Here is a 16,617-nt window from a genome sequence, read left to right as displayed (position 1 = left end):
TGCGGGTTCCTTTACTGAAAGGAATTGGAGCAGGAGGCCGCCTCCGTCGGGGAATTGGTGGGGAATCTCGGATTCTGGGATCAAAGGCTGGCGATGGAGTGGACGGAAAACATTCATTTGCTTGGACGCAATCCGGATATCACTATCTCTGGGTATTCCGCAGATAAGATAAACAAGCAGCACCTCTTAATACCTCAATATCCGTTACTTTCATTTCGGATGGGACACCGAGAGATACTGTGATTACGATCCAGGTGCGAATTCCGTCTTATCAGGTCGGATATGGCCTCCGCCAACCCGACGACAATGCCATCATCCGCTAGGCATGCGTCGGGTACAAGAGTCCGCGGTGCAGTCCAAGGGTCCCGCCGAGACCCAAATACAATTCGACCAGCTCCTATCCACGCTGAACGTCCCCCTGACTCTCTCGGTAACCGAGAAGATCTCCCGTCTCCTATCCACAACACCCCAGCAGCTCCTAGATACAGCAAACAGCATTCAAGTGCACCAATTCCAGCCGAGAGCAGCGGGAGGCTTCATCCTCCCAACCATCTTTTCATCCTTCGACAATGGTGAGTTTGCACGCAAGCTCCTCGCCCGCAACCTGCGCCTCATTCTGGGCGAATGCGCCGACGAACGGTCCCTGTATAGCGTGTGGTATCCACCCAAATCCGCCACGTTAGCCGGGCTGCACACGCGCCTGATCGCCGATTATCCGGAACAAATTGTCGACACCGTCATCGCAACCCACTACCCCCATGAGCGTCTCACATCGAACTGCACAGACTGAAATAGTGATACGTGGGATCGGATCGACGCCGATCTCATCTCGACGAGCACCTGTTCTACTCAGCTGGGAGCGACTACTAGTAGCATAGTTCAATTTCATGAGGGATGCACCCGAATAAGGATTGGTCATCGTCCGATCGTCTATAACTAATAGTCCGATCAATTGCCGAATCTTCAATCTATTACCTAAGTTCGATGGGGCCGTGGAGACGATGGAGAACAATCGGAATGCGGGGTTAAAGTTCACATGTGCCGGGATCGCAAGGTTGGCCACTGGACGTGGAGATCTGCAGGAATGATGTTCCTTTCTTTCCCGCGGATAAAAGCTGGATCAGGATATTAAAGACACGGTGTGCCTCCAATTGCAGGGCCGTCGACTCACATTTATATCGTCGAAGATTCCTTCCCTGATTTTCGTGATTAGTATTGCACTGCCGTCAACATGAAGCATGTCAAGCATTGGATTGGGAAGCTACAGGTGCCCACAGAGCCGGGGCTCTCGACATCCGAATTGATGCTGACCAATGATGATCTTCGGCCAGGTGAGATGATGCCTCGAAACACCTCGATGTCAGCAACCCGTAGCGGGTGGGTGAAGGGGATGACATTGAGATCAAGCATCGTAGCTGACATTGCCCCGTGAAGTGGAGCCAGAACGTCGGCAATGGAGATGGCTCAATTTTGTTGCGTTTTGGATTGCTGATTCTCTGAATGTTGTAAGTACTCATTCAGGATATTTTCATTTGGCCGGCCCTGTTGGTGACGCATACAAATCTAGCTAACCGTCCAAACTTGGTCTTAGAATACGTGGATGATTTCATCTTCCATGATCGTGGATGGCCTGTCCTGGTGGCAGTCATGGATTTGTGTCTGGGTCGGTTACACACTTGCTGCAATATTTGTATGCGCCATGGGCCGCATTGGTGCTATTTATCGCATACCTTTTGCTGTGACCAACCGCGCCTCATTTGGAATCTGGGGGTCATTTTGGCCCATTATAAACCGTGCTGCAATGGCGGTGATTTGGTATGGTGTTCAAGTGAGTCGTACTGATCGTTTTATGAACGAACGTTGCTTATGCTACCTGTACCCAGACATATCTCGGAGGTACTATATTTATCCATCCATCATCTTGCTTGAAAATTGATTGAAAACTTAGGCCAATGTGTGAGCTTGATGATCGAATCGATCTGGCCTAGCTACAACGACTTGCCCAACACGATCCCGGAAGGAGCCGGTGTCACCACTAAGCAATTCACCAGTTTCTTCCTGTTCTGGTTAATATCCCTGCCTGCTCTCTGGTTTCCCATTTACAAGATACGGCATTTGTTTACAGTCAAAGCCTACTTTTCCCCCGCATGCGCTGTTGCTTTCTTCGGCTGGGCCATTGCTCGGGCTCATGGGTTAGGCCCTATCATCACTCAGCCCAACACTGCCCATGGTAGCGCTTTTGGCTGGGCTATTGTGAAGAGCATCATGAATTGCATTGCAAATTTCGCAGCCTTGGTTATCAACAACCCCGACTTTGCGAGATATGCGCGCAAACCGAAGGATGCACTATGGGCGCAGTTGATCACGATCCCAATGGGATTCGCTGTCACGTCATTTATTGGCATTATAGTGTCCTCCTCCTCAAGCGTCATCTTCGATAAACCAGTATGGAACCCCCTCACTCTTTTGGGGATGTTCCTACAGGGTGCCAGCTCAGCGGAACGGTTTGGCATTTTTGTCATCTCGAGCGGTTTCGCGCTGGCTCAACTTGGAACGAACATTGCTGCAAATTCAGTGTCAGCCGGGACAAACCTGACTGCGTTACTTCCACGGTTCTGTACAATCCGACGTGGTGGCTATATTTGTGCAGCGATTGGCCTCGCCATGTGTCCGGTAGGTAAAATCTACAGGCCCAGCGACTTTACTGCGGTCAAGTATTAACATATGGAATTAGTGGACACTTGTTTCTTCGTCCAGCAAGTTCACCCTCTACCTCTCTGCATACTCGGTGTTTCTTTCCTCCATTGCAGGTGTGATGGTCAGCGACTACTATTTAGTTCGCAAGGGCTACCTCAATATCGAAGAGCTTTACAGTGCTCGAAAAGACGGTCCGTACTATAGCACCTGCGGTGTCTCTTGGCACGGGTATGCAGCCTACCTCTGCGGCATTTTGATCAACATTGTTGGATTTGCCGGCGCTGTGGGGGTCGACGTCCCAATCGGTGCACAGTATATCTACGAAGTCAACTACTTCTCTGGTTTCATTGTGTCCGGGGCCGTTTACTGGGTCTTAACACGGGCTGTTCCTATCCCCGCCACGAGCGCCACCTGGAACGAAATCCCCTATGAAATGAATCACATGGCTCCCGATGACGGCAAGAAAGTAGAGGAAGTGGAGAGAGTGGAGGAAGCGTGAGTGGGACTACTGGATTCAAGTGGATCGCAAGGATCCGTATCCACCGAATTCAGCCATGGTGGATTCTGAGTTAAGCCTACATCGAGTCACCCTCTATCCTATAAGCCGATTAAGTGATAGATGAATTAAATGATAGACGAATCAAACATGAAATTTTGTTGGGAATGCGAATTTGTATATTGTATGAATTATCCTGACCTTGGCTCCCGAGAAACTTTTTCATATTCTCCTATCCACATCCTTCCTCGCCCGATAGATTGACCCCGACAGCCGATCATGCAGTCTCCACCGTAATCCATTTCATCTCCAACTTTGCTCAGACTAATTGGCCTCCTTATCCGGTCCGAGAAAGCCTAGTGTTGTCTTTGGTCGTGCAGGGATATGTGCTATTTTCCTGCAGCCTTGTTCGTCTTGGTACTAGTCATCCCTATACTTCCTCCTCGTGGCATCATCGCCTGCACCCTTCACTAGCTCCACGTTATTATCCCTTTGGTTTCCCGCGGAAAGCCTCTTTCGTGCAGCACAGACCGCCTTGAGGCCACGCTTATATTTCTATCGAGTAATCGTTGCACCTGGATCCCAAACCCCTCCTTTATCGTCTGGGTTTTCACACATTCAAATCGAGTAATCGATAGATAACGACGCTATTCCCTCTCTGCCCACCATGGTGAGCAGATTTCAATCGAGTAATGGGTACCCCAACAACGTGCTTCTCGTGTCAATCCCTCTCCTTGTGCGGTCATACACCAGCGTCCACATGGTTTCTATCCATCATCATTGGATGCTCTCGGCAATCTAATAACTCCATCAGTTGCCTCGGGCTACAATGCCACCTTCATACCCACTCCGAAGGCTCTCGCACCTTTCCAACAGTTTTAAGCCCGGAATTGCGCACTACTGGTATTGCAGCGAAAGCACTGTTCTAAAGCGAGATCCTTTTTCAAACACCTGCTTCTTGCCTTACTATTCCCTTGCCCACCTTTGCTTTTGAAGCAGCTATTTTCTCTTGTCATGCCAAAACTTGCAAATTCGCCTGCCGCGCACGATAGGCCAGCCAATCAGGTGCACAGCCACACCCCTGCAGACCTCTCTCCGCATGAATTCGACGATTGCCTGAGCGCTATTCCTTTGATCCCTGTATCGGATCCTGCCCCCAACAATATCCTGGCATTAGGTCCGACCTCATCCTTTCGCAATGTATCGGCGTGCCATCGTTGTCGGTTACGCAAACACCGCTGTGATCAACAGCTCCCACAGTGTCAGCCCTGTGAAAAGGCAGGACTTCGTTGTGTAGGATACGATCTGATCACCAAGCAAGAGATCCCTCGCAGCTATGTGTACTTTCTCGAACATCGTGTCAACTACCTGGAAAAGGTGCTAGTAGACCACAATATCAGCTTCAAGCCAGCAGTTGCTTATGACGAAGATGAAATTGAGGGGAGCGGGTGCTCTTTCGATGTGGTGTTCTCGCAAAACAATCCAGGCAGCTCGATGGCCGGCACTGCATTGGAGAAATCTGAGCGGGTGCCACGATCTGGAAGTGTAAGGAGTCTCGGCAAGAGGGAAAGGAGTATGGATGCCGTGCGCAAGCCAGGGGGAAATTCTGCTTGTCACGACAGCAGGGGAAATGGATTGCAAACTGGGACTGATGAAGCCAAAATTATTCGTGATTCGTTCTTTGGCCTTCAGGCAGGAAAATCAGGTAGAGCCTGCACCTCGCTCCCCGAGCGAGATATAGCAAACGAACTGGTGGACGTGTATTTCGAATATGTGAACCCGCACATGCCAGTACTGCACCGAGACGATTTCATGACTCTGCTTCACGATGTATACTCTACTCGTGAGGATTTCTCGCCCTACAGTCTTTTCTTTATATACATCGTGTACGCAATAGGCTCTGGCGTTGTTCATGATACCAGAACGCCTTTAGCAGAGAAGAATCTTCGTGGTTGGCGGTTGTCTTCTGGATTTGGTGACAGAAAGCGACAAAAGGTATCGGAACAAGAATACAAGCCAGAAGAGTATTACTCTTCCGCTATGTTTCATCTGGAGGTTTCATTGGGTTCTCAATGCCAAAAAGGCGAAGTTGGTAGACTTCAAGAGTTACAGGCTGTGTTACTGCTCGCCAGCTTTGCTTTAGTCAGGCCAGGCGTTCCGAGCTTAGGATATATTGCCAGAGTGGCAGTTGACTTGGCCGTGGATCTTGGTTTCCAAAATGAGAACGGCTCGAGCAGAGGGGCTACGCATGACACCCATCTTAGCGGCCAACCCTCCCACAAGGACAGAACAGCCCACTCCGACTGTAATCTCGACTTACGACGACGTCTGTGGTGGTGCGTGTACAGCCTTGACCGTCTTATTACTCCGTATACTGGACGACCATTTAGCATTCCGGATCAGATTATCACGACCGATTTCCCTTCTTGTTTTGACGACAAGTATATCTCCAAATCGGGATTAATATCTCCACCAGACAATTTGCCGAGCTACAAACTTGTCGCTTGCCATTTTTTCAAGCTCAGAAAACTTCAATCGGAGATTCACGATGTCTTCTACCACGAGCGCACCATATGCCAGGCGTCTCTCAGTTCTGCCGGTGAGAAAAGGCACTCTCTGTTTCTTCGTGGATTTGAGTCGCTTGCTTCCTGGCAAAAAAATATGCTTCGGCGTCTTAATCACTGGAGAATCTCCGTACCATCAGCAGAGGCTACGGGTGTCCGATTTCCTATTCTTTACATGGAGCTTGACTATTGGAATAGCATTATCATGCTTTATCGACGGAATTTCGTGGATCCGAATGAGCTTTTGAAATCCTCCAATTCGACCAGTTCTCGACTCAGGAGACAGCAATTCTGTGGAAAGAATGAAGATGAACATCGAATCTGCTTAGCGGTAGCCGAGGCCGGTCAGAATGTTCTTCACATACATCGTATCATGCGCCAAGGTCGCTTCGCCTACTTTACGTATTTGGCATCGCAAAGCATTTTCCAAGCTAGTAAGTGCCTGTCAACTGATATTGTTCCATTGATCCGTAATAGCTTACATTTATCTAGGCAGTCTTTTCCTCTTTGCAATTTGGCATTCACCACAGGTTCGCAGAAAATACGTATGTGTCTCTAGCGCTTATGTAAATCTGTAACTATTTTTCGTATTGCTGACGAATCACTAGTCTCTGAATGATATAGATTATACGATTCTCACCGGAGCATCTGTTTTGAATGATCTCGTGGCCAAATGTTCTATGGCAGGAGAATACCAACAGGCTTTGGAATGCCTAAGCATTGCGGTGATACAAAAGTACCTCATTACCACGGGCTTGAAATTTCCTCTTCCAATATCCAATAACTGTTCATCGTCCAAGCCAAAAGCGTTCTCGCCGGAGGTGCAGTTTCCCTCAACTGAAATTCGTCCAGATCCGAATCCGATACACAAATCACCACCGTGTCCTCACAGTACTCAGCCTTTTAGGATGTCTTCGGAGGATTTCGGTTACAATGACCATTACAGCGACCATTTGAAAGGGCCGTTTAATGCATCGTACTCTGGGAATGACACTTTGTCACTTATATCTGACATTACTACCCAAGGTGACTCGAGTTACTCGCAGCAGATGTGCAATTCTTGCAGTTCTCAAAATTACGGCAATCAAGACTCTTCCCACGGTTTGTTGCAAGACCAAGTCACCGGATCCTTTCTGTGTTCACCCACGAGCGCCTTCACTCCTCGTGATTCACATCATTCTACGGAAGATCATATTTCAAACATTAGTCTTCTTGACTTGGATCTTGAAGAGCTCACCTGCATTCCAGAGGTAATTTGCGGTGACGTTTTGTGTAGTCCTGGAGAAACCGCATCATCAGGGCCCGGAGATGCTCTGCCAAGGGACTCAAACTTTCGCTGCGAGATAAAGGGGAAACCGGAACAAAAATGCGTTGATCATGTCGATCAAGATCTACGGGAAGGCTATGTCGTTGGCTGGTCGGACTGTTGATCGCCTACCGAAGACTAGGGGGCGTGCGTAGTTGTATTGGTGGTTACATTATCGCAGCTCCACAAACGCTAATATTCAAGGGTGCGGGAGGAAATGAATGGTATATGTTCAATAGAAAGACAAATTACTATCGAGTAGAAGAGACTTGAATAGTTAACCAATTTCTCACAGCTGTAGGCCAGGACGCGGCGTTGCCTCACCATAGAGTTTATCGCTGAAATGTTTTGAGACAGCCGAGTTTAATTACGTATTATTAGATTGAAAGCCGAAATATACTGCTCGAAGAAGGGAGGTACAACATATAAATGAGTTATGTATGATTTTTTGTTCTTCAACTCTAAACCACATATCACTAGTGCACTGTTAAACACAGAGTTAAACGTCCGCTGAAACGACCAGTTATATAAAGACCAGGGTTCTTGGCCTGGGAGCTATGGCTGCTCTTCTCTTTATAATGTGGCTTTCCTCGATCATTCACCAAAGGGAAAATTCCCGCATTTAATGAGTGCCGTTATTGCTAGCCCGATACTTCGTGGATAGTTACCATGAAGGATTTTCACAATTCCACAAGCAATGCGAACTGGTACATTGGGATTATGGGGGAAGGGTAGGCTGACTTGACTGACGGGGTGAGAGACCCGATATTGAGTGGGGCCAGTCATCGTACGCTGTGCTCTACTACTTCTAAAATCCTGCGCAGAGTGTCTCCACGAAGTGGTTCCTCTTTAGCTATATCGGATGCAGTTGTATCTTTCTTCAATCCTCATACTTGGAAAAATCCGTGTCAACCACATATCAAACCAGACGATGTGAATGTTGCGACTCAGCTCTAAGAAGCCACCACTGAACCCTCTGACAACGATATAAAAATAAGTATCCGGAAACGTATCGCTCACGATGCTACGCCTTGGAGCAGAGAGTAGAAACGGTCATCCGAGTCTCTACTTTCCGGGCCCCTTCATCGAAGCTATGAGACCGCTTCACATTCACACCGATCTTCTCCAATTTGCTCTGTAGCCCATAATACCCCCGATCAATATGCTGAGTGCCTGAAATAACAGTGACACCCTTGGCAGCGATGGCCGCAATAATTAGACTAGCACCAGCGCGTAAATCAGTTGCAGCTACCATGCTCCCGGATAGCTCTCTCACGCCCGATATCACGGCGTCTTGCCCGTCAACGCATATATGCGCTCCCATGGCAATTAGTCCAGCGGATTGGTTAAAACGCTCCTCGAAGACCGTCTCAGTGACCCGGGACGTGCCATGTGCTATTGAGAGTAGTGCCATGAATTGCGGTTGAAGGTCTGTCGGGTAGGCAGGATACGGGCCTGTCTGGATGTCCACGGCCATGGGACGTATAGCCTTGTGGACAATTATGGATTTTTTCTTGATGTCGACCCGAGCACCGACTGCACGCAGCTTTTCTATCAATGCGGTCTGGTATTCAGAAGTACAGCTATGCACTGCCAGAGGATTTCCAGCCATTGCTCCGAGAATCAGAAATGTTCCTGCCTCAATTCGATCTTCCATGACCTTGTATTGATAGGGTAGGGGCTTATCACAGCCAAAAACGGTGATAGGATCGGCTCCCACTCCTTCTTGTATCATCACGCCCATGCTGATGAGACAGTTGGCCAGATCTGTCACCTCGGGTTCACGGGCTGAATTGTAGATATATGTCACTCCGGAGGCTAGACATGCTGCCATCATCAAGTTCATGGTTCCTGTCACGGACGGGGTCTGCATCTGAATGGTTACCCCATGTAACCCCGACGGGGCATAAGCTTCAATGGACCCCCCCGTGACTTTGATACAAGCTCCCATTTTCTTCAATCCTTTCACATGTTCCTCGATTGGCCGTGTTCCGATTGAACACCCTCCAGGGAGACATAGTTTTGCGAACCCAAAGCGCGCAATGAGGGGACCCAGCATCAATATTGAGGCTCGTAGGGGTCGCGTAAGGCGGTCTGGGATCTCACGACTGCCTAGATTCGTCGTATCAATCCGCAAGGAATCAGATGTGCGTATGACGTTTGCGCCCAAAAACTGGCAAATCTGACCCATGTTGCCAATATCCGACACAGGCGGGATCCCCTCAAGTGTGCTTTGCCCAGACGCCAGTAAAGAGGCGGCCATGAGAGCTAGCCCTGCATTTTTCGAGCCAGAGACGTGTATATCTCCCGCAACGTCATGACCGCCTTCGATGGCTATAATGTTTGTCATCGCATATGGTGTGATCCGGATGTTGCTGTCCTGATATATTCTTTAAGGAAGAATATTTCGCACAATGGAATTCCAAGATCAGATCGGCCCGTCCAGATCGATCTCTGCAGGGCGCGCTAACTTCAAGTTCGGCTCAGACCGATGTGACAACCATGAGGTTTCATAGCGGGCCATGGCGTTCAATAGCGGGCCATTGTGCTTTACAGTGGATTGTGATTGGGGATTTTGTTACGAAAAGCGAGTTTGCATAACTCGCGTGACTGGCGTGGAAATGACTCCAGTTTGGGCCAAGATTGACTTTCAGCCGCCGGCGCTATTTAGCAGACTAATCTAGGCACGGATAAGATAGTCGCGATCGACACAGATGAAAATGCACGAGACAGCATTCGGAAAAAAACACAAGTTTTACGAATTTCGCGGCGTATTGCCGAGCTCGATGGCTACCAACTAAGTACCCCAGTAACTGCAACACTCATCGAAATACCAAAACACCACGATTCCAGAAATGTCAAGCGTTCAGTGGGAGGAAAATGTCAGCTTACAATGCTACAACACTTTCAAGATTCAAGTGACTGCACGCTATGTCGTCCGTATCCAGAATACCGGTCTCAACGAGCTCGTGCAGTCACCATTGTTCCAAAATCATCGCCATATGATCCTGGGAGGGGGAAGTAATTTACTTTTTACCGAGAAGATCTATGATGGCATTGTTCTGAAGAACGAGATTATCGGAATTGAAACCATATCTCAAGACGATACGCATACGTCGCTCAAGGTCGGCGGAGGCGTAACATGGAGCTTGCTGGTTGACTATTGTCTCGTCCACAATCTTGGTGGTATCGAGAACCTATCCCTCATTCCCGGCACTGTGGGCGCGGCTCCCATTCAAAATATCGGTGCTTATGGGGTGGAACTCAGCGATGTTCTCGAAAGCGTGGAAATTGTTGACTTGGCGGACGGCCAGACTCGCACCATGATGAGGGCCGAATGTGAATTTCGGTATCGAGACAGCATTTTCAAGCGCCTAAAGGATGTATTGATTGCTACTATAACCATAAAGCTTACCAATGCTCCTCACCATCGACTGAATACCACATACGGCTCGGTCCAACAAGTTTTGAGTGAGCGAGAAATCACTACACCTACCATATCGTCGGTCAGTGAGGTAGTATGTCTAATCCGCAGACGCAAACTGCCCGATCCAAGAGAGTTGGGTAATGCGGGAAGCTTTTTCCAAAATGTTACCGTCGATGATTTTACTTGCAAGTCTATCAAGAGCAAATATCCCGCACTGCCTGTTTTCCCGAAGGCAAATGGGCTTCGCCTCATTCCAGCAGCGTGGTTCATCGAAAACTCTGGCTGGAAAGGCAGGCGGATTGGCAGGGTTGGAGTTTATCACAACCACGCTCTTATTATTGTCAATTTTGGAGGGGCAGATGGTGATGAAGTGAAGGCGCTATCAGATCGGATTACTAAGGATGTTATCTGTCAATTTGGAGTGTGCCTTGTGCCTGAAGTAAACATTATTAGATAGAAAAATCCAAAAATTGCAAATTTCGATGACGTAGGATTCTGGAGCCGTGTTTCGGGCGGCCAAGTGACGAACATGTGGGTCGAACTAATCGGACTAAATGCAGCTACCTACCGTAGCGTCACTGGTGGATGACAGCAAACTCCTCTGAGGGGTCAATGCTACTGAAGGAGAAAAAAAAAACAAAATTAAAGCAACTTCTTTCCAGTAACTATTCGTTCTGGTTCTACAGCTCAAACCCCCGCCAGGTTCGTCAGGATGCATTCTACAGACATGAAGGAAGCTCTCCGCTACGAGCGCCCAGTGCACATGCCTGGGTTCCCACCATCTATCAGCCCTGTTCATTTTGTCTGCATTGGAGGACATGGCCAATCAGCGATCGCTTTGATCTTGATGAATCTGGGATATGTTGTTCAAGGAAGCGATATTAAAGAAAGCGACAATGTCGCCCGACTGCGGGCCGCGGGTGCAACAGTTTTTATCGGCCATGACAAAGACCATCTAGGCTCTGCAAAGCTCGTGGTAGTGTCAAGTGCAGCAACAAAGGGCGACACCAATGTTGAGGTTAAAGCTGCTCAGGACCGACGGATCCCGGTGATTCACAGATCCGAAATGTTAGCCTCGTTGATGCGCCATCACAAGTCCATTGCCATTGGCGGCAGTCATGGCAAGAGCACTACAACTAGCATGGTTGCGGGCATGCTAGAAGCCGGTGGGCTCTCCCCGACCACTATATCAGGTGCTGTTGTCACTCAATACGGCAGCAACGCTCACCTGGGCTCGGGTAACTGGATGATTGCTGAAGCTGACGAAAGCGACGGTACATTAGTCCGGCTGCCTGCTTTGATTTCGGTGGTGACAAGTATTGACAGTGACCATATAATATTTTATGGCACACAAGAAAAAACGCGAGCAACGTTTTCTCAATTTGTGCGGAATGTGCCGTTCTATGGTCTCGCAGTCCTTTGCATTGACGACCAGGGAGTTCGCAAAATCCTCCCTGAGGTTCAAGACCGCAATATTATCACGTACGGAGTTTCAGAGGATGCAGATGTCCGTGCGGAAAACCTCGAATACAATCCGCAGGACTGCACCTTCGTTCTTTCCGTCAGAAACCGACAGGATGAAACTCGGCGGGTTATTGGACCTATAGTCTTGAACGCTCTGGGATTGCATAACGTCCAAAACGCGTTAGCCACTATTGCCATTGCTCTTGAGCTAGGCATTGGACTAGAGAGCATTCGTTATGCCTTGAGGAGCTTTCAAGGAACAAATCGCCGTTACATTCACGTAGGTGAAGCAAATGGCATTCAAATCATCGACGATTTCGGCACACACCCTGCAGAGATGAAGGCAACACAAAAGATGGCAAAGCAAGCGGGTGCGCGCAGAGTCATTGCTGTCTATCAGCCTACCATTGTAGTTAGAAATGTCAAGGCGTGGCTGGATGAATACCTGGCGGCTTTTCAAGATTCAGCGCACATCATTATCGGCCAAGCTGATGGAGTTGATCCGATACCAGCAGCCGAGGCACGGGAGGCACTTGTTCAATACCTGCACTCCCATGGGCGTGAGGATGCGATTTCAATGCCAGATCCATCTGCACTTCCAGAGCTGGTGTCCCACCTGGGGCAAGAAGGTGATTTTGTGGTGTGCATGGGGTTCCGTAGTTCAACTCTCTGGGCACGAGCATTGGCAGGCCAATTGAAAGAGCTCGGAACCCCGAGGAAGGATGATTACGGAAGTAGGACATGATCGAGGTGAATGAGTCAATGCTAGCTGTTTTATTTCCTCACGTATACAGTCGTAAGTCAGTGGTACGGAACTTTTCTCGCTCCCAACCCATCAAATTTGGAAGTATGCCCCCTCATAAAGGACCTAGGACGTTTCCGGATGAAGACCTTCTACCTTAGTACCGGCCCTGCCCACGGTCGAATCGGAACCCGTCCCCATTGGTCAGAGCAGTAATTGAGGGCAGCAACACCGTAATGTATAACAACTGCTGCTGTTATGCCTGCTTGCAAACACTTGCGGATCGGGAGGTATGTGCTGTATCTGGATGTACGGAACCTGTGAGATCGTGGTCGGCCTCTACCACATCCGCGGCCACCTGAAGACCGGCACCATAAGGCACACTCCACCCGGAGGATTGATGAGCTCCGCTGGGAGTCCTTACGCGGCAATGTGTGTCGCGAAATCCATTGGATTCCGATCATGTCAACCCTCCACTAAAGGCCGTTGCGGCTCGGACCGCCACCTTGCCCGCAGCTATTGTGCAGAACGCCTCGAATACAATCGAAGTACTGTACCTTCGTCCTTTCCGTCCGAGACTCAGAATCTCCAAGATGATTGTGCTAAGGTGCTAGCCATTGACGACGATGAACTAGAGAACCACATCGCGGATTTACAAGCCTCGCATTCATCCTATATAGCTGGCACGATTTACGGCTATGAGATCACGGAGCGGGCTAATCAGGTGAAATAGCTCTTCTGAACCCGAATTTACTTCGATCTGGCAGGGTTCCTTTCCAACACCTGATTCAAGGATACTTGACTGGTGACCCTAGCATTCTGCTATGGCAATAAGCAAGCTCCAAGTCAATCTCGATCTGATGCTTCTCATCCGGATATCGCATGAGAAAAGCAAGCGCCGCAGTCTCTAGAATAATGCCAACTTATTCACGAAGGTTTCTTTGTTCTCTAATCATCAGGTACTCCTTTTACACCTCAGCAAGCTTCCCTGAAGCATCTCCAACCGAAGTGATGTCACTGGATCTGAGGGAAGCAACATATCCCGTCCAAAGTCCATCGCGGACGATCTAACAAGGATTGAGCCTTCGAGATCACGTTTCCTTTAACATGGTACCCCATCAGGGGCCAGCTGCCGACACCATCGCAATGACACAGTTTTGGAGGACGTCCAACGACACCATGACACGCTAGTAGTCAGTCGTTCATTCTGTCATTCATTCGCACGAACTAATAGCTGAGCCCAGCGCATGGTACTTGAGCCTTTATACGTCCTCTCAAGGACTAACTGAGAACATGAAGCATTGGATCGTTGTAGGTATTTGGTCTTATGGTAAGTTTTATGCAGTTGAGCATAATGTGAAAGTGCTACCGGCTGGAAAGACCTCTGATAGCTCTCTATCAAAGTTTCTCGCATATGCGCGAACAGAGTTTAATCACTAAATCGGACGTTTTTGGCTCTTGGAGGAAAGTGATATTGCTATCGAAGACCTCTTTGTCCCATTTGTTCTTGTGCCAGTCGGAGCGTACAAGAACTAGTTAGATAAGATATTTGAAATATGTTGACTAAGAATTATCGCACTTAAGCGGAGCTTGAAAACCCCAGAATGTATTGTCGGATATTCTATTTGTATCATGATACGTATTATTTAACAGATGCCTTTGAACAACCATTGTGCATTGCGTCCTTTTATGAGAATGGCACAAGAAACAGCTGCCAGGAACAGTCATCCTACTCCGTAAATACGTCGTGAGAGCAATAGCCTTGGCATCACATCTATCCAATAGCTAATCAAACACAATATACATTTATACAGTTGAAAGTTCTATCCGTCAGATCTTTCATAATATGGACCCATAACAACTCAAGAATAACCTCTCATTGCACATGGTATCATTTGACAACTTCAAAACTTTGCTCCACGGTAACATCCTTGTTGATTCCCTCAGAATCTGTTCGATTGTCATTTGAATGTAGGCTAGACCAGGAGTCCTCGCGTGGCTCGGGACCCGCGGCGGTGGAGATCAGATGTGCTTGGTCGATCTGGCTAGGTATGAAGAGGCTATCTTGGAGGATGCTCTTGTTGTTCTTGCTGGAGCCGGACCGTTTTTGGTAGTTGTCAAGCTCGTGACTGTTTAGGTAGCCGTCGCTGGTATTATTCCTGCTCCTTTCTTTTACCGAGGTGAAGAAATTATTCACCACGGGCAGGCAGGCACAGATAAGTCCTATACCAGCTTCGGCGTTACTATGGGTAGTTAGCAACTGATATATAATAAACTAACACAAGAAGAAGTGATCTTACGCAGTCAACACACAATGAATCCAGAACCACGTCGTGTTCGTTGTATGGCCTTGCTCCACCATGATCACTAGTCGCCATATACTGAACGCCGTGGCCAATCCTCCAGCACCTAGGATACCGATAACTCGAAGTTTCTTTTCTGTGGTCATATGCAGTGACCAAATTAGCTGGACAGGCAATATGAGAATCCACACGTCGCCGGCAATGCTAATAGCCGAGTCGGCGATGATGACTTTCTGCTGGTCGAGGCACGAGCCGCCGTTGGAAGTGCCATACCAATATGCGGAGATGGGCTTGCAGAAGAAGATTTTGATGAATAGAGCTGGGATGTAGTAGCCCAACAGGACGACCATGCTGGTGTATATGACGATGACCTTTCGTCGATCTGGGGCAAAGATTCTCGCCATCACCGATAATAAAGCTATCTTGATGACGAAGACCATTGGAACATAGATGAGTGTTGTTGCGTACGATGCCTTGTTTCGCTCACTTGTTAGTTGTCTTTTTGCATATACACCAAGTCATTCGCACCTTTTGAAACTTGATGAATTCGGTCTCAGGGACATCCCAAATATTGTATCCACCTCCGTATTTATTGACTATCTTATTAGCTCGCGAAACACTTTTCGGGAATATAGGTGCGTACGTATCATCATGCAGACACAGAAAGCTGTAAAAATCGCCTTTCAAAGAGTCAGAATTACTAGTAGCACCAAAAGAAAGGCATAACAGAACTGTACCCATCCACTAGCCGTTAGGTCTATATGAGTAGACAGTCAATATTAAAATGCATAAGACATAACTAGACGGAGACAACTCACAGTCCTCTCGATTGAGGTTCTGGTGGTAGCAAACTTTGATCCACAGACGAAGTGCCACAAACAACGTTACAACGATGATGCATAGTACCTGTGTCACCAAGTTCACTGTGTGCAAGACGTCTTTGGGATGCGCAAAATTGGAAGTCTGCCCTGGGGGTGGCGGCAGAGCTGGCTGCTGCGCCATCTGGGTAGGTGTCAAACGTCACCAATGCGACCCGTATACCAGTCAACAGTGAGATGAAGAGTTGAGACAAGACTCTATGGGCAGCATCGAGACTGTCATCGAGAATGGGATAGAAAGGAAAATGGGTTGATATTCATTCCATCAGGAGTACGCAGGAAATCACGGCAAAGTCAATCAAAAATCAATATTTATTATTCAAATTTGATAACCCTTGTCCGCGGTTTGACGGGTAACGGCTCATGATACAGTAATACTGAAGTATATACGGCCCTAGTTCCCGATGATCAGGACACTAAGGATCCTAGAGGATGCGCTAGGTCCATATATGGACTGAACAGTTGGTCTCCCCTGCGCTACTAGCGGACCTTGACCCCAGATTTTGAGTTCAGCTACGAAGTCAGATATGGACTGTCAAGGCTGAGACGGGACGGCGGCCCCACGCGGGATGACGCGACACGATATTGCGCGTACTGTACATCTGTTACTAGTACTTGGTTATGATCGCCGCTTGAGTGGAGGTCGTGAGACGGGATCTTTCCGAGCTTCACAGAAAGGTAGAATTGATCATCGATGGTGCCTACGGCCAACGAAAATATATTAAGTGGACAATGGGTGA

At 48.3% G+C, this 16,617-nt stretch overlaps 9 protein-coding genes across 9 annotated transcripts; 7 read left to right on the top strand and 2 right to left on the bottom strand.

Moving 5' to 3' along the window:
- Positions 1 to 325: 325 nt before the first annotated feature.
- Positions 326 to 790, top strand: N7510_006504 (uncharacterized protein; the record flags this gene model as incomplete). Its single annotated transcript, XM_056978430.1, has 1 exon — positions 326 to 790. The coding sequence occupies one exon, from the start codon at positions 326 to 328 to the stop codon at positions 788 to 790; it is 465 nt and encodes a 154-aa protein (XP_056834462.1).
- A 441-nt stretch (positions 791 to 1,231) lies between these two features.
- On the top strand, positions 1,232 to 1,432 carry N7510_006503 (uncharacterized protein; the record flags this gene model as incomplete). The annotated part of the gene is made up of 1 exon (XM_056978429.1): positions 1,232 to 1,432. The coding sequence occupies one exon, from the start codon at positions 1,232 to 1,234 to the stop codon at positions 1,430 to 1,432; it is 201 nt and encodes a 66-aa protein (XP_056834461.1).
- Positions 1,433 to 1,615: 183 nt separating this feature from the next.
- On the top strand, positions 1,616 to 3,196 carry N7510_006502 (uncharacterized protein; the record flags this gene model as incomplete). Its single annotated transcript, XM_056978428.1, has 3 exons — positions 1,616 to 1,859; positions 1,949 to 2,673; positions 2,735 to 3,196. The coding sequence occupies 3 exons, from the start codon at positions 1,616 to 1,618 to the stop codon at positions 3,194 to 3,196; spliced, it is 1,431 nt and encodes a 476-aa protein (XP_056834460.1).
- A 1,011-nt stretch (positions 3,197 to 4,207) lies between these two features.
- On the top strand, positions 4,208 to 6,316 carry N7510_006501 (Zn(II)2Cys6 transcription factor; the record flags this gene model as incomplete). Its single annotated transcript, XM_056978427.1, has 1 exon — positions 4,208 to 6,316. The coding sequence occupies one exon, from the start codon at positions 4,208 to 4,210 to the stop codon at positions 6,314 to 6,316; it is 2,109 nt and encodes a 702-aa protein (XP_056834459.1).
- A 1,771-nt stretch (positions 6,317 to 8,087) lies between these two features.
- Positions 8,088 to 9,413, bottom strand: udpA (UDP-N-acetylglucosamine 1-carboxyvinyltransferase family protein; the record flags this gene model as incomplete). The annotated part of the gene is made up of 1 exon (XM_056978426.1): positions 8,088 to 9,413. The coding sequence occupies one exon, from the start codon at positions 9,411 to 9,413 to the stop codon at positions 8,088 to 8,090; it is 1,326 nt and encodes a 441-aa protein (XP_056834458.1).
- A 505-nt stretch (positions 9,414 to 9,918) lies between these two features.
- On the top strand, positions 9,919 to 10,947 carry N7510_006499 (putative UDP-N-acetylmuramate dehydrogenase; the record flags this gene model as incomplete). Its single annotated transcript, XM_056978425.1, has 1 exon — positions 9,919 to 10,947. One exon carries the CDS (start codon positions 9,919 to 9,921, stop codon positions 10,945 to 10,947), a length of 1,029 nt encoding a protein of 342 aa, XP_056834457.1.
- Positions 10,948 to 11,202: 255 nt separating this feature from the next.
- N7510_006498 (UDP-N-acetylmuramate--L-alanine ligase) lies at positions 11,203 to 12,699 on the top strand (the record flags this gene model as incomplete). Its single annotated transcript, XM_056978424.1, has 1 exon — positions 11,203 to 12,699. One exon carries the CDS (start codon positions 11,203 to 11,205, stop codon positions 12,697 to 12,699), a length of 1,497 nt encoding a protein of 498 aa, XP_056834456.1.
- Positions 12,700 to 13,003: 304 nt separating this feature from the next.
- Positions 13,004 to 13,429, top strand: N7510_006497 (uncharacterized protein; the record flags this gene model as incomplete). Its single annotated transcript, XM_056978423.1, has 1 exon — positions 13,004 to 13,429. The coding sequence occupies one exon, from the start codon at positions 13,004 to 13,006 to the stop codon at positions 13,427 to 13,429; it is 426 nt and encodes a 141-aa protein (XP_056834455.1).
- Positions 13,430 to 14,587: 1,158 nt separating this feature from the next.
- On the bottom strand, positions 14,588 to 16,001 carry N7510_006496 (uncharacterized protein; the record flags this gene model as incomplete). The annotated part of the gene is made up of 4 exons (XM_056978422.1): positions 14,588 to 14,939; positions 14,997 to 15,472; positions 15,528 to 15,679; positions 15,818 to 16,001. The coding sequence occupies 4 exons, from the start codon at positions 15,999 to 16,001 to the stop codon at positions 14,588 to 14,590; spliced, it is 1,164 nt and encodes a 387-aa protein (XP_056834454.1).
- Positions 16,002 to 16,617: the final 616 nt, after the last annotated feature.

Source organism: Penicillium lagena (assembly GCF_028827675.1).
Source record: "Penicillium lagena strain IBT 129212 chromosome Unknown utg000003l_segment0_segment0, whole genome shotgun sequence".
Lineage (NCBI taxonomy): Eukaryota > Fungi > Ascomycota > Eurotiomycetes > Eurotiales > Aspergillaceae > Penicillium > Penicillium lagena.
This window is presented reverse-complemented; position numbering and strand designations above follow the sequence as displayed.